General features: G+C 60.8%; 1 protein-coding gene across 4 annotated transcripts in view; it reads right to left on the reverse strand.

Moving 5' to 3' along the window:
* Positions 1 to 4,687: 4,687 nt before the first annotated feature.
* CDC42BPB (CDC42 binding protein kinase beta) overlaps positions 4,688 to 14,485 on the reverse strand; it is a 96,940-nt gene continuing 87,142 nt past the window's right edge. For 3 of the 4 annotated variants that reach the window (XM_032345370.1, XM_032345368.1, XM_032345371.1), the window contains 7 exons: positions 13,324 to 13,421; positions 13,154 to 13,238; positions 12,939 to 13,056; positions 12,740 to 12,857; positions 11,329 to 11,434; positions 11,173 to 11,243; positions 4,688 to 6,065 (listed from right to left, as the gene is read on the reverse strand). In XM_032345370.1, coding sequence (XP_032201261.1) covers positions 5,934 to 6,065; positions 11,173 to 11,243; positions 11,329 to 11,434; positions 12,740 to 12,857; positions 12,939 to 13,056; positions 13,154 to 13,238; positions 13,324 to 13,421 — 728 coding nt within the window. In that variant the 3' untranslated portion in view covers positions 4,688 to 5,933. The remainder of the gene's footprint in view (positions 6,066 to 11,172; positions 11,244 to 11,328; positions 11,435 to 12,739; positions 12,858 to 12,938; positions 13,057 to 13,153; positions 13,239 to 13,323; positions 13,422 to 14,485) is intronic. The other variant, XM_032345369.1, reaches the window with a different exon arrangement.

Consider the following 14,485-nt stretch of genomic DNA (forward strand, 5'->3'; position numbering starts at 1 on the left):
TGGTTAGGAAGAAGATTTCATAGGACTGGGATGATGGGCCGGAAGGTGGTGGGTGTTCAGGAGAGCCTCTACACAGGGCAGGGGGATGGCTATGGGGGTCCCGGCACTGTCTCCTTGCTGCCCTTAGCCAAAGGCGTGGTGGCGGGAATGGCTCATTTTGGGGTGGTACTTGAAGGCCCTTCCTCCTTACATATTAAAAAGAAAAATGGGAGCTAATAATTAGGATGTCCAAGGGCAGGAGGCATCATTAAGCTTTTCTTTAAGGTCTCAAAGGTTACGTCATCTTGATTTTTCGTAAATGATAGGGTCAGATTTGTTGATTTCTTTAGAAAACATACAAAGTTTGGTCCTAAGAGAGAAAGTTCAAAATCCAATTCCACAGCAAACCAGTCTGAGAAAAGCTTATAATTGGTGCTTGGTTTTAGGTTTGGGATGTGCAGGATACTACAAAAGCACATGAGCTTCTACATGAGTCCTTGTTCCAAGACCAGTGCCATAAATACTGAATCTGAGTTTGAGCAAACTGCCATTTTTTGCTGGAAGACTTTCTGTTCTTTTAAGGCTAACGGTTTCAACAGGAGGCTGCTGTCCTCTTCCTTTGGGGGGACTTGGGAAAGGCGGCAGAGAAGCAAGTTCTGGTCGCATGGTACCAGTGGGAAGCCTCCAGAAAACCTTGCGTCACTAAGCCCTTTTGTAAGGTGCGTGAGCCCCCGGGATGTGACTGCCTGAGGGTCCTGCCGTCCTGCCCAGGGAAGCAGGGATCCCTGCTGGCCACCGCCAGAAATGCTGACACAGGCACTGGGTACGCTCATTATGGCCAGACCCCGGCTGTCGGTTGAGATGGAGGCAGACAAGGACAGGTGGCGAGGGTCACAGTGTTATTTTATGGCTTGGAGCTCCCAGACGAACCTCCCTGCTCAGCGGCTGGGTTTTCTCACAGGTAGGATCAGAGCTAGTGCAGGGGCAGTGAGGCCAGGGGCCTCTGGCCTTCTGTTATCCTGGTGCCCTGCAGGGTCTATTTATAGGGTATTGGTTTGTTCTGGGGAGAGGCTTTGCAGGGTCTGTGTGGATCTCCGTGGGAGGTATGCTGTGGATTTTGTGGGGGTCCATTGAGGGTTTTGCCCATAATGGGCTGGTAGTTGATCCAAGTGGCCTTGGACTTGGCGGCAGGGATGGAGGAGACACAGCAAGGACATGAAAGGGTCACATGACCCACCTAGTTGGCTATCTGGATTGCTGCTGTCAAATTCCAGAATTGCTTCCTCTTTCGGGAGAAATTCCAGCAATTTCTTGAAGAAATTTGGGCCCGGTAAGGGAATGGGGCCAAGGAACTAAGAAGAAAGTGTGAGTATCTCCTAGGGGGCCCAAGCAAGAGAGAAGAGGTTCACGACAGGACCTTGTTGAGGTTTGCTAGGGACCCCCATTATCTGAACGGATGTGGCTCTCCGAGGTGGGGCTCTTGGTGGTAGTGGGGCTGAGCACTGAGTGTCGCTGTCATGTCAGAAGGGACAGAGACTCATTCCCAGTGTGCAGGGTGGTAGAGAGGGACAGGAAGAGCCTCTGGTTCCTCGGAGCCCTGGCACAAGGGGTGGGAGGGACTGGAAAAGCCCGGACGGAGGCCGAAGCGGGCTGGGGCCCTTCTTCCATGTCCAACAGTCTTTTCCAGGGCCCTGGCCTCTTACGGTAATGGTGAAGGTCAGGAGGGTTTCGGTTCTGTTTAGGGGCCTCCGTATGTCAGAGTTGGAAATTATGGGTCTTAGAAGTCCTGGTTTTATTTGAGGCGTCCAGGGCACAGGTGAGCGGGCTTGCTACATCAACTGGATCCACAGTGGACAAGTTTCCCATTTCGTCCTGGTCCTTTTAACTGAAACATCCGCCCAGTAACGAACACGGAGCTCAAGGCCACCTGGCCGGGCTGCGCGTCCAGGGCAGACGAGGCAATCTGCAGGCGTCAGAGCCGCGGCGCAGGCTCACAGGTGTTCAGCGTCAAGCCTGGACTTGGAGCAACCAGCGGGCTTGGGAGCAGCTTCGGGAATTGTTCTGCAAGTTTTCTAGGGATTGCCCAGGCTTCCTGGTCTGTCCCTGTGAATCCCTTCCAGGGTCTTGCCGTGGGCCCGACCCTGCCCTGTTGGGAGTGACCCGCGTCCGAGGGCCGGGGTTCAGAAGACCGAGCGACCGTGTTCCGAGCGTGCGCGAGTCTGCGAGGACCCCGAGTCCTTTCTCAGCTTTGGCTCCGGGAACGCGAGAGAGTCGGGGCTTAGCTTTCAAGGGCAGGTTCTGACGGGCTGGGGGGCGCTGGGGCAGAGAGTGCATTCCGGGGGCACCGGAACGAGGGGCCGGGGATGGCCCCGGAGGCAGGCAAGGCGGCTGGGAGGGGACACGGAGGCCTCAGAGCCCTCGGAGGCCGCGCCGTCTTCCACCGCGGCTGACTGAGGACCGGGTCGGTCCGGCGCTGGGCGCGCTGGTGCCCCGGGGCTCTTCCCCTCGCGCTGTGTAAATTCGGAGCCACCGTCTTCCCCTCCGATTCTGAGACGGCGACTCTGGGGAGACGGAGGTTTCCCGAGTGACCCGCTGGGGGCTCCGGGAGGCGCAGCCGGAGGCCTGCACGCACCGCCCCGCGCGGCTGGCCCACCCCGGGCCGGGGGATCCCCGCTCCCAGCCGCACAGGCCGCTGCGGGGCGGGGCGGGGGTCTTCTCCGGAGCCCGCATTCGACACCACGTGCCGGGGACCTGGCCAAGGGACGGGTTTCCTCTGGGCCGGCGGGGGAAGGGCGTGGCGGGCTGTTCGGACTCGGCCAACCCACGGGGAGGCGCGTCTGGAGCCCCAAGGAGAGGAGCAGGATGGCCGCGGAAGGAGGGGCGTGGGAGGGGCGGCCTGGACCCCAAGTCCGGGGTGGGGACGGGTGGGGACGGGTGGGGACTCAGGGTGCGCGCTCGCTGGCCGGCTGCTCCAGAACCGCCTCCGCGGCCTCAGGCTTCTTGAGGAGGGACGAGACCAGGCGCGCGGGGGCTGCCGGGCCGCGCGGGGGCTGCCGGGGCCGCGCGGGGGCTGCCGGGGCCGCGCGGGGGCTGCCGGGGCCGCGCGGGGGCTGCCGGGGCCGCGCGGGGGCTGCCGGGGTCGCGCGGGGGCTGCCGGGGCCGCGCGGGGGCTGCCGGGAGCTCTGGGACCGCAGCCTCTGCGCTGGTTCCCCTGCCCAGGCTGGAGCTGAGCACCTGCGCCGCCGCAAAGACCCGGGTGCTGCGTCTCTAGCCAGACACACACACACACCCCCGGGGCCCACGGGGTGTCCTTCTGGGCGGGGGCAGGTAGAGCCTCTGGCGTCCATCGCTGTCAGGCCCGGTGCTTGGGGGGAGGGCGGCGGCGTGGGTGTCCCGGTGGCAGCAGCGAGAAGGCGAGTCACGCGGCGTGTGTGACAGCGGCCGGTCTGCGACCCCCGCCAGCACCCCCCACACCCAGGGCTGGGACCCCGAGGGCGTCTGGGGCATGCCGGCTGCCGGCCTCCGTGGGCAGCAACTGAGCACGGTGGGGACCCGTCACTCCGGGGCCCGTGTGGCACTCGGCGGTGTGAACCCCACCTGCTTCTGCGCCACCCGCTCTGCCGCTGCCGAAGGACACGCCGGCGCCCGCTGCTGGGATCTGCCGCCCGCACGGTGTGGCCGCGGCGGGGACCCTCGGCGATCACATGCTGGTCCCACGCGGCGCCGGTCTCCGCGGAGCCCTGCTCCTCGTCCGCTCCTCCGCCGTTTCCAGCTGGTGGCTTTCACCTGGGTCTCTGAAAGGCTCCACCTGTGCCTGGCGTGGTCCCTGCTGCCCGGACACTCCGGTCCTTTCAAGGACAGCAGAGAGGACTGCCACCTGTGCCCTGTGTCAGCGGTGGTGGGACGTGCAAAGCAAGGGGAGCAGATGGGAAGGCAGAGCCAGCGGCCCAGGGGCTGGTCCCTGAACATCCCCGTCACAGGGTGGGCGAGCTGCTCTCTGGACTTTGTTGTGGCCTCACAGCCCCCCTGCAGGCAAGGCTGCCACTGGCCGGGCCTTACCAAGAACACGGGAGCTCTCAGAACGACTACAACCCAACCCACTGCACTGGGTCATGGGGGGGGGGGGGTGCAGCTGCCCACTGCTGCCAGAGTTCTGCAGTGTCGAGGTAACTCCAACCTGCCCCAGCCCATCCTCTAGGGCCGCTGAGGGGCCAGCGTGCTTGTGTGTGGCCGGGGTCCCCCTGCGGCTCCAGGTGGCCCCACAGACTGGAGCCTCTCCCGCGCGCCTGCGCTTGCGGGACTCTTGCTCTGCCTTGCAGTGTCTCACTGATGCCCCCCACCCCCGCCCTGCCCCTGGCCCCTGGCCCCGGCAGCTTCTACTTCTCTCAGGCTGAAACTCTAACCCAATTCTGGTGTCTGGCTACCGCGAGACCCGGCAGGAGCACCTAACCAGGGGACCCCTCTCTCCCCGCAGTGGCCAAGCCCGTCCCTGCCTCCCATGTCCAGGTGCCCCCCACCAGGAGCCCCATCACAGCCCTGGAAGGCCAGAGTCCCACTGGAAACCAGCGTCTGCCACATGCAGACAGGTGCCTTTTGCAGGACCCCGCAGAGCAAATGAGGAAGAGCGGCATCTGCAGGCGGTTCCGGCACCGGGTCCCACTGGGGCACAAGCAGGGAGACAAGTCGTCACACTCAGACAAGCCACTGAGAACTTTAAAACTGCTGTCTTCTGCTTTATTGGCAGCTAAATTGTTCAAAAATGTTCTCACGATTCAATAATTACAAAGACTCAGACTTACATTAAAAAAGTAAAAACCAGAACCCCCAGCAGGTGCCAGACCCAGCAGAAGGCCCAGGGGGCGGTGGACAGCAGGTGCTGGGTGTGCGACACGCACAGGCAGGCCGTGGTGCCCACATCACTCAGTGCCGACTCAAGGGAAGTGCACGTCTTCCACAGCGTCGCCAGAACGCGGACCAGCGGGAGAGCAGGGCAGAGCCCGTCCTGGGCCAGAGACCAGCACTGCCGGCTGGCCAGTTAATCTAAGCCTTTCACAGGACAGGGCACAAACCTGATTACTCAACACAGCAGCAAGGAAGGGGGAGAGTAAATCCACGGGCAGAGCCAATGTGCAGGAGTGTCGGGCGAGTCTATGTGATGCATACGGGCACTAACCACAGGGCTCCATGCAGGGGCAGGGCGGCAGGGCGGGGGCTGTCCGGCGCCTGCAGCGGGGCTCCGGGGGCGCTGGCCTCCTCTTGCCCAGTGGCAGCTCGCCACGCCCACCTTCATGGTGAGGCAGCAGCCGTGCGAGCACAGGGACTTCACAGTAGTGAGACAGGTGACACTTGACAGCTGTGACCAGGAGTGGACTCACACACACACACACACACACACACACACACACACACACACACACGGGGCCCAGGGCAGGGGTGGCTCCGGGGGCCTCTGGCCATGGCTACACGGTCGGCAGAAGGTCTGCGGCTGACTGTAATGGCTAAGCGAAGACGAAGGCCACCGACTGACCTCCGCTTTCCTGTCTTCAAGATTCTAGGGACACGGGGACCGAAACACAATTTCCTACGATTCTCTAAGGTCCTAGGGGGCAGGGAACAGGCTCGTCACGGAGGCTGCGTGGGGTCTGCCGGCTCACCACGCGGGAGGCCGGCATCCGCAGCTGGTTCCGGGCGGGGGAGGCGAGGTGCTGGTCCTTCCTGTGCAAACGGAATGGTGCTGTCCCACCGTGGTGCGGGTCAGTGGGTCGGGCCCACCACCAACAACCATGTGGCAGAAAACTGATCATTATTATAATAAAGATTTTTCTTTATCTCCATATCTACATATTGAGTCTACGTTTCCTTGGACAACACTGGAGGGTCAGCTCAGTCTTGGCACTGGCACCGGAGGCCACCCACCCCAGCTCCCTGGCCCCGTGGTGGCGAGGCCGGTGGCTTCAGGCGTCGTAGGCTGGCTGCTCCAGGCCTTCGAGGGGGAGCTGGCTCCTGTGCGGGGAGTTGGGGCTTGGGGGGCCGCTGGGGTTGGAGCTGTTCGATGGAGTCGAGTGTTTGGTCGAGTCGGAGTCAGGCTGTTAACACAAGGAGGGGAGAGCGTAAGGACAACCACCCCGGGCTGTGGAGGCTGGGTGCGGCCTCCAGACACGGGCACCAGCCGGGGAAGTCGGTCCCGCTGCTGCCTGCAGTCTGGCTGGGACAACACTCGACGAGCATGTGACAGCGTCCTTCAGTGCGCCGGTGAAGCGATCGCAAACCAAAGCCCAACCTGAAACCCACAAATAACTCAGCAATTACAGTTCCAAAGAGGAATAAGCAACTCTACGGCGAAGCAACCAGACAGACCGAAGTGAGAGAAGGCGCTCTTCCATGAGAACCTTTCTCAGCGCGCTCAAAGGCCCACAGCTCGCTTCACACTGAGTGGCGAAGTCACAACTTTCCCACTAGCACGAGGCACAAACGAGATGCCCGCTCTCACCAGCGCTGTTCAACTCCAGCATAAACTTAACCAAAGAGGTGAGACATCTGACCACTGAAAGTAGAGAACGCTGCGGCAGAAAGACGGCCTGAGCCATCTCGTGTCCGTGGAAGGCAGACTGAGCATCGCGAGGACGGCAGCACGCCCCAGAACAATCCACAGCCTCAGCGCCGTCCCTACTGAAATGCTGACAGCTCTTTTTCCAGAAATGGGAAACGGCGGTCCTGTCCTCAAATTCATATGGAATTGCAAGGGGCCCAGAGCAGCCAAAACAATCCTCTGAAAAAACTGGGAGGAACCACACTTCCCAAACTTACTCCTCCAAATGCATTAAGAAGCAACAGTACCCCAAACGGTGTGGTGTTGCATCGGCACAGAGAGCAGCAGAACAGAACCGAGTCCAGAAATAAATCTGGTTACCACGGTCCACTGGCTTTTGGCAAGGGCACCTCGACGAGGGAAGGTGGCGCCGGATCTCCACCTCACGACATAAGGGAAACGCACTCCCAGTAGATCAATGACCGGAATATGAAGGCTAAACCCGTAACACCCAGAAGAAAACAAGAATAAATCTCCATGACTTTGGATTCAGCAATGAATTCTTAGTTATGACCTCAAGAGCACAACCAACAGAAGAAAAGCGGTTGGGTATCGCCCGAATGAGAAGCATCGGAGAACAGATCAAGGAGAGAGGCCGACCTGCAGAAGGAGAAAACACCTGCACCTCACGTCAGGGCCAAGTGTCCCGAGAACACAACGTGCTGTTCAACCCCGTAACAAAAGACAACTCAATTTACAAAAACGGGTAAACAACTAGATGTTTCTCCGAAGGTACAGAAGCTGCCAGCAAGCGCAGGAGAACAAGGCTGGACATCAGCAGTCACTAGGGAGATGCGGATCAAACCACAATGAGGTTGGTAACTTCACACCCACCAGGATGGCTATCAGAAAAAGAAGAAAAAAAGGAAAGGGAGGGTAAGCACTGACAAGGCCGCGGAGAAATCGTCCCCTCCACACCCTGCTGGCAGGAGTGTGAAATGGCACCGCTGTCGTGGGAAACACTGATGGCTCGTCGCAAAGTGAACCGTCCCCCGCGGCTGGAGGCGCAGACATGAGGACGCGCCCGCACGACGGCGGGTCCGCACGTGGTCTTCTCCGCGCTACTCGCAGCAGCCAGAGCTGGGTCCAGCCCACGTGTCCACCGGGGACAAGGAGGATGTGAAATGGGGGACCCCGGACGCCTGCTGCCAGGTCAGTGAACTCGAGGCCTTTACGCTGAGTGAAGGAGGCCAGACTCCGAAGGCGGCGCAGGCGTCCGCGGCGGGCACACCGCAGAGACAGAACAGAGATGTGCCACTGCCACGGCAGCAGGAGGGAGGAATGGGAGAAGACGCCGGGTTGGGGTGTGGTGGGTTTTGGGGCAGTGGAAATCCTGTGGTCTTTAGCTGGTGGTTGCACAACTCTGTGAATTTACTGAACAGCCACAGAATTGTTCACTTTAGAGCAGCACGAACTGCACCACATTCCTCCCAGTGTGAACACACGAGAGCAGTGCGGGACCAATGGGTGCTCTGTGCCTGGGGGTGCACTAGCCCCCTCGGGGGGTCCCCTGTCCACTGTGTGGCAGGCTGGCCTGGGACTTCTAACCTGAACCCCGAGAGGAGGCAACGTTGGAAAGACGGAGGACCAGCTCCAGGGTCAAGGGGACCGAAGCAAGGTGGTGAGACCGGGGGCTGGGGGAGCGGAAAGAAGGGGCCCAGTGCGCCCCCGACCGACGGTTCAGCAGAAGCGCGCGGGTGCACGCACAGGCACATGCTTACACACTCTCCTCCGCCAGCCCCTGGGGAGAACACTATGGGACCCGCTCACTGTTCGAGATCGCAGACAAGCCTCGCCCGAGAGGCGTTCTGCACGAGAGCTGTACTTCCCGTAAATTCAGCGGCATGAGAGAGAAAGGCTGCACTCAGACGAGAGGCAGGACGACAGAACCCACAGGTGCTCCTTAACCGGACTCTGGGTTTCAGCGCGGCCAGGCCCTGGGCGTGAACAGTCCCCGGGAGACACCGAGGTGCGAGGCGAGCCCCGCCGGGGAGGAGGGGGCTGCACCCTCAGGAGACGCGCGCAGAACCAGGCTGGGGCTCCGGTGAGACCGCACCTTCCTTTCTGCTGGGTGTTCCCCCACAGACCCAACCGGGGGAGGCAGGTCACGTAAAGCTCACGTGGGATGCTTACTCTGGTGTTCGTGCAACTTTTCTGAAGGTTCAAAACTTTCAAAATACACGGCTGAGGGGAAAAAAAGTAATAAGAGAAAAAAACCAAGACCTACCTCTAGAGGCAGCAGCGTTCGGCGGTTCTGAGGGTGTTCTACGAAACCTTCCCGGAAAGAAAACGGGTACGTTATGGCTACTAAGAGGTGAGTCAGAGCTGAGCTCAGTACAGCTCTGAGGACAAAGGCGGCCGAGGTCAGCCCAGGGCACGAGGCTGATGAACACTGTCAACCGAAGGACCCCAGACCGTCTCTACTCCAAGAAACAACACATCGCGACCAGGGAGGACTGACTCTCCGGACGCAAGGCTGCCCCCGTCCGACACAAACAGGCTGGCGAGAAATCCCGGGAAGGTGGGGTTTCAAAGGGAAACCTTTGATGAAAGCACCTGACCGACACCCAGCACCCCTGCCTTAGCCTGGTGAGACGCTGGCCAGAAAGGACGGGAGGCGTGTGTCTTCCTGGAGCCTGCTGGGGGCACGGAGCCCGCGGCGTCAGCGGGCCAAACCTCTGCTCTCAGGAGGCCCCCCAGTGTGCTGAGTGAGGCGACACCACCTCTGCCCCCCCCACCCCCTCCCAGGGTCCAAGAGACAGAACTCCAAGGCCATCAACCAAACACAAGTGCCAATCAGAACTCATCAAGGTAGGGGGACACTGAAGGGCCCAAAGTTGCCAGCTTGTACGGACCCCAGCCAGAACCACCAGGTACGCGGCGGAAGACGGCAGACCATCCACGATGGCAACAAAACCCTCCAACGTCGTAAGAATCACTTACCACAAACATGCGCTGCCTGCAGGAGGGAAACACAGAGAGACACTCTGTGTTCCCACACAGGAAAGGTCGAGATGGCGGGCATCCCCCAAATTCATCTATGAATCAATATAATCGCAACGAAAAGCTCAACACAATTTTTACTTTTTTTTTTTTTACTGTGAAGCCAACAAACTGCTTTTAAAAATGTGGAGTGTGGGTGCCGGGCTGGCTCGGCCCACGAGCACGGGACTCCTGATCCCAAGGTCATGCTCTCGAGCCCCACGCTGGGTGTAGATGTTACTTAATAAATACACTTAAAAGAAATAAAATTTATTTGCATAAAATAAAAACAGCTAAGAAACTGTTATAAAGGAACAGAGATTTCTTGCCTGATCTCCCGCAGGCGGCGCGGACAGAGGAAAGAGTCCGTCCACCGGCGGACGGACTATCCAGAAACACATCAACAAAGGGGTTTAACGTACTAAAAAGACAACATTTCAAGCTGGAGGGAAAGAAATGGCATGGGGCCAGGGCACCATCCGCTTGTGAAATGAGTCAGCTTAGGTCTTTGCCTACAAACATACTCTCAGAGTCAGGACACTTTCTCACAAACATACGTCACGAAGGTACGACGCACCAAAAGGAAACCTCGCTGAGCTCAAGAGACGCGAGAACGTCTGTTCACCTTAGCTGAATGAGACAGACGGGACTGCGTGGGAATTAGCGGCTGCAACAGACCACGTTCACAGTGAGGAAAGAGCTTCCAGGAATGAGGGGGGGCGAAGGTGGGACATTGGGCCTGGAGGAAGATCGGCCGGCCCACGCCGGCAGTGACTGCGGACCTCAGAGTCAGCAGCCCGCAGGAAGACCAGCATCGGCCTCACCCGTTCTGCCCCGGGTGGGGCTCCCAGGGAGCCACCGGGCAGGGTGTGGGGCTGCCTAGTGCGCGGAGGCAGGTGAGCACGGGCTCCCGCACCGTCCCCACCACCCCCAGCAAGCGTAAGGCCACACCCACCGTGGCACAGTCCCAAGGAGCAGCAGAGCCACGCTGGCCCCGCAGGCCCCAATCCTGAACAGCCACCAGAGAACGGGCAGAGAGGCCGGCGTGGGAGCCTCTCGCAGACGCACCAGGCCACCCTCACACCGACAGAACGCAGCTACCAGGAGTTACACGAGAGCTCGCAGGAGGACAGAGACGGTCCAGAAGGGAGAAGCTGGCTGCGCTTTTCTTGGAAAGGCATTCATTTCTCAGTCATTCGGCAGGGAGGCCCCTATTTGTCAGTGCCCGGGAGGCTTCTGGGGCCCCCCTAAGCTCCCAACTGAGGCAGAGCCCGGAATGGGGCCTGGTCCCAGAGGCCTTGGTCTGATTGAGGAACGTGCTGGTCAGGTCATTACCTGCGAACAGGATGCCACATCCTTCTCCCACCAGGCTCCCGGTCACGGAGCCCGTGCCCTCCCGCCCTCCAGCGGCGCTGGGGAGTAGCGCTCAGGTCAGCCTGTCACCAGGCTGCTCTTCCTCCTGCGGCGGTGACCAGGCTGCATCCCGGCCCCTTCTTTCCCGGGCCTGCCGGGCCCCACAAGGCTGGTCCAGGCGGGGTGAAGCTGCTGTCACCACCCGGATTCTCCCCCACGCGAGGAGCTGCAGACACTCAGTGGCGCCCCTGGAACAAGGTAAGTCTTACCTCTTTGTCGAAGTCCTGGTCAGGATCGGACATACTCCTAAGAGGCACAGCCACTCCGGGCTCCGACCCCCCTGTGGAACACGGACAGCTGCCATCTTAGGGAAAAGAGTCCAGAGCCCCGGCAGGCCAGGCCCCCACTCTCGGACACCCTGGTACCTGATGAGGGCCATGAGATGTAGGGCTTGTTCCTGGATGGAGGCTGCCGAGACAGGCTGGGGGGAGCAGGGCCAGGCCTTTCCTCTTGGGAGGGGGGTACAGCGCTCTGGGTGGAGGGAAAGGTAGTGAGCAGGCTTGGGGCGCCCGGGCAGACGGCAGGGCAGAAGCACGTCTGGGCCCTGGCCCAACTGCAAGCCAGGCCCCACAGGCCACAGCTGGGGTCCCGAGACCTCACTCCATGGACGGTGGCACCAGACTAATTTTGAGCTAAGAATTGAGAAGAATGATTTTAGGCAAAGTTGAATCTTAGCTCATGTCTGATTTTTAAAAATTAACATACAATGTATTATTTGCCCCAGGGGTACAGCTCTGTGAATCACCAGGCTTCCAGCATTCACAGTGCTCACTGGAGCACACACCGTTCCTAGTGTCCGTCCCCCAGCCACCCCATACCTCCTCCCCTGCCCCTCCAGCAACTCTGTTTGTTTTCTGAGATTAAGAGTCTCTTATGGCTGGCCTCCCTCTCTGGTTTCACTTTTTTCCCTCCCTTTCCTTATGATCCTGTCATGTTTCTCAAATTCCTCGCATCAGTGAAATCATATGGTAACTGTCTCGGGCTGACTGACTTCGCTCAGCCTAATACCCCCTGTTCCACTCATGTCAGTGCAAATGGCAAGATTTTGCGGTTTTTTGATGGCTACGTAGCAGTCCGTGGTGTGTGTGTGTGTGTCTGTGCGTGTCCCACAGCATTTTTATCCATTCATCTGCCGATGGACATCCGGGCTCCTTCCACCGTTTGGCTGTTGTGGATGTTGCTGGTATGAACACGGGGGTGCATGTGCCCCTTCAGGTCACTACATCTGTATCTCTGGGGTAAATATCCACTAGTGCAACTGCTGGGTCACAGGGTCTAGCTCACGTTTTTAAGTGAAAAGCTCTGCTACCTGCTTGTACGAAAATGTTCCTGAGAAGTCTTTTTTTTTAAATTTTTTTTTCTTAAGATTTTATTTATTTGACAGGCAGAGATCACAAGTAGGCAGAGAGGCAGGCAGAGAGAGAGGGAAGCAGCTCCCCGCTGAGCAGGGAGCCCGATGCGGGGCTCGATCCCAGGACCCTGGGATCATGACCTGAGCCGAAGGCAGAGGCTTTAACCCACTGAGCCACCCAGGCGCCCCCGAGAAGTCATTTTTGACAGCTAGTTTCCCCACAAAACACTAACAGCCTGAAAAGGTGACGGACACCAGCCGAGGTCAGAGACCCGCAGATGAACCAGCCAGCTCCGCAGTGAGGCGCCGCGGGATTCTGCCCGGGATGCGGTGGGGCAGCCGGTAGCCTAGGCCGGTGGACCGCAGGGCCTGCAGCCCCGCCCCCGCCCGCCCCTGCCCGCCCCGCCCTGCCCCGCCCCGCTCACCAGAGGCAAGTCCATGAGCACCTGCATGCCGTCCCCAGGGCCCATGTGGGCCACGTGGTTGAAGTTGGTGGGGTTGGATATCATTTTGGATCTCAGCTCCGGGTCTCTGAGCATCTCTCTGAGGAGAAGGAGCGCGTTGCCCGCGAGCCGACCCGAAACCGCCGCGGGCCCGCCCGCCCCGCCCCGCCCCGGCGCTCACCGCCGCTGCTGCAGCCGCTCCTCCTCCGGCACCTTGAACACGAAGCGCCTCTTGCTCCTGGTCCGCAGCATCTGCTTCTTGCTGTTATCCGACGTGTCGGGCACGTTGAGGGCCGTTCCTGCGGGAGGGGGACGAGCCCTGCGGTTCCGAGCGGCCCTGGGGCGGTGACCCGCCGGCCCCGCCCCGCGCCCCCGGCCCCGCGGGCAGAGCCTCACCCGCGAACTTGCTCTTGAAGTAGATCAGGCGGGGAGGCTCGCAGCTGAGGAGGTTGAGGGCGCCGTCGGAGCTCAGCGGCCGTATCTGCGCGCGAAAGCAGAGGGAGGGCAGCGGCGTGCAGGGCTGCGGCGCGCGGGACGGGGCCGACCCGAGCCGCGCGGGGCCTTACCCTCCGCAGGCCGATGGTCTGGACCCACTCCATGGTGCGCACGTCGAACACGTCCACGCCGTACTCGCTGTACACCGTGACGTGGGAGGGGCTGCAACCTGGCGCCGGGGGGGGGGGGGGGGGGGGGGGCAGGCCGTGAGCGAGCGCGGCCCGCGCCCCCGCGCCCCCGCCCCTCGGGCCGCGCCGCCCTCAGCTCGGGGGCGCAACCCGCTGGAGGGCAGGAACTCGCGCTCCGGCCCTAGAAGGACCCTTCGCTCACACAGGGCCCGCCTGGGCCCGCGCAGCGCCTTCCACACACGGCGCAGGGGCGAGCAGCCGTGCGGGGAGCCGGCTGCCCCTTCGCTTCCCCCCGCAACCCCTGCGGAAACCAGCGCTTTAGGCCCAACATGCCTGGAACTGAGGTGGGGGCGAGCGCGGTTTGGAGGCAAAATTCCTTTAAGAGATGCAGAAAGTCCGATTTCTCAGGGAACCCATAAAATCTCCAAACAAGACTGCTGCTCGGCTCCGGGGCAACCACCCGCCCTGCCTCGGCCCCAGCTAACCCACGGGCTCGCCCTCTCGGGGACTGGTCCTTCCAGGTGTGTGGTGGCCTCTGGTGCTCCCGCCTCAACACATCCGGGACCAGCTTTCTGTGAGAAGTCCCGGGGGGTGGGGTGGGGGAATGACATTCCCCCCTTGTCTGGAGTGATGGGACACTGCCGGGTGGGGACAGGAACACACCAGGGACCATGGGCCCATCTGGCATTTGAGGCTTGAGGGGACAGTCCCCATCTTTAGAATCGCAGTAAGACTGAACCTCTGGGGAAGGAGAGCAGGTCGAGGGAGAGGGCCCGCCCAGGAGGGCAAGGCAAGGGCGAGGCCGGCCGTGGGGTCCCCAGGGCCATCCGGCCCTTCTGCCTTCCAGGCTGAAGTTACTCCCTCGTGTCATGCGTCACTGACTGAAGATGAACCTTTGCAAGGCTTCTCCTGCTGTGCTGCCATCACAGTCCCCATGTGCGGTCAGCCCCTCTCTCCAACACAAACGGGGACATGAAGGAGCCTTTAGGAAGCAGCCGAGAGGCTGGAACTGGCCAGCGCCCGCCACAGAGGGGACATGCAGCACAGCTCCCTGCGGGAACTCTCAGAGGACCGTCCTCCACACGGAGGACCAGGAGAGGCTGTG

Source organism: Mustela erminea, chromosome 5 (genome assembly GCF_009829155.1).
Source record: "Mustela erminea isolate mMusErm1 chromosome 5, mMusErm1.Pri, whole genome shotgun sequence".
NCBI classification, from domain to species: Eukaryota; Metazoa; Chordata; class Mammalia; order Carnivora; family Mustelidae; genus Mustela; species Mustela erminea.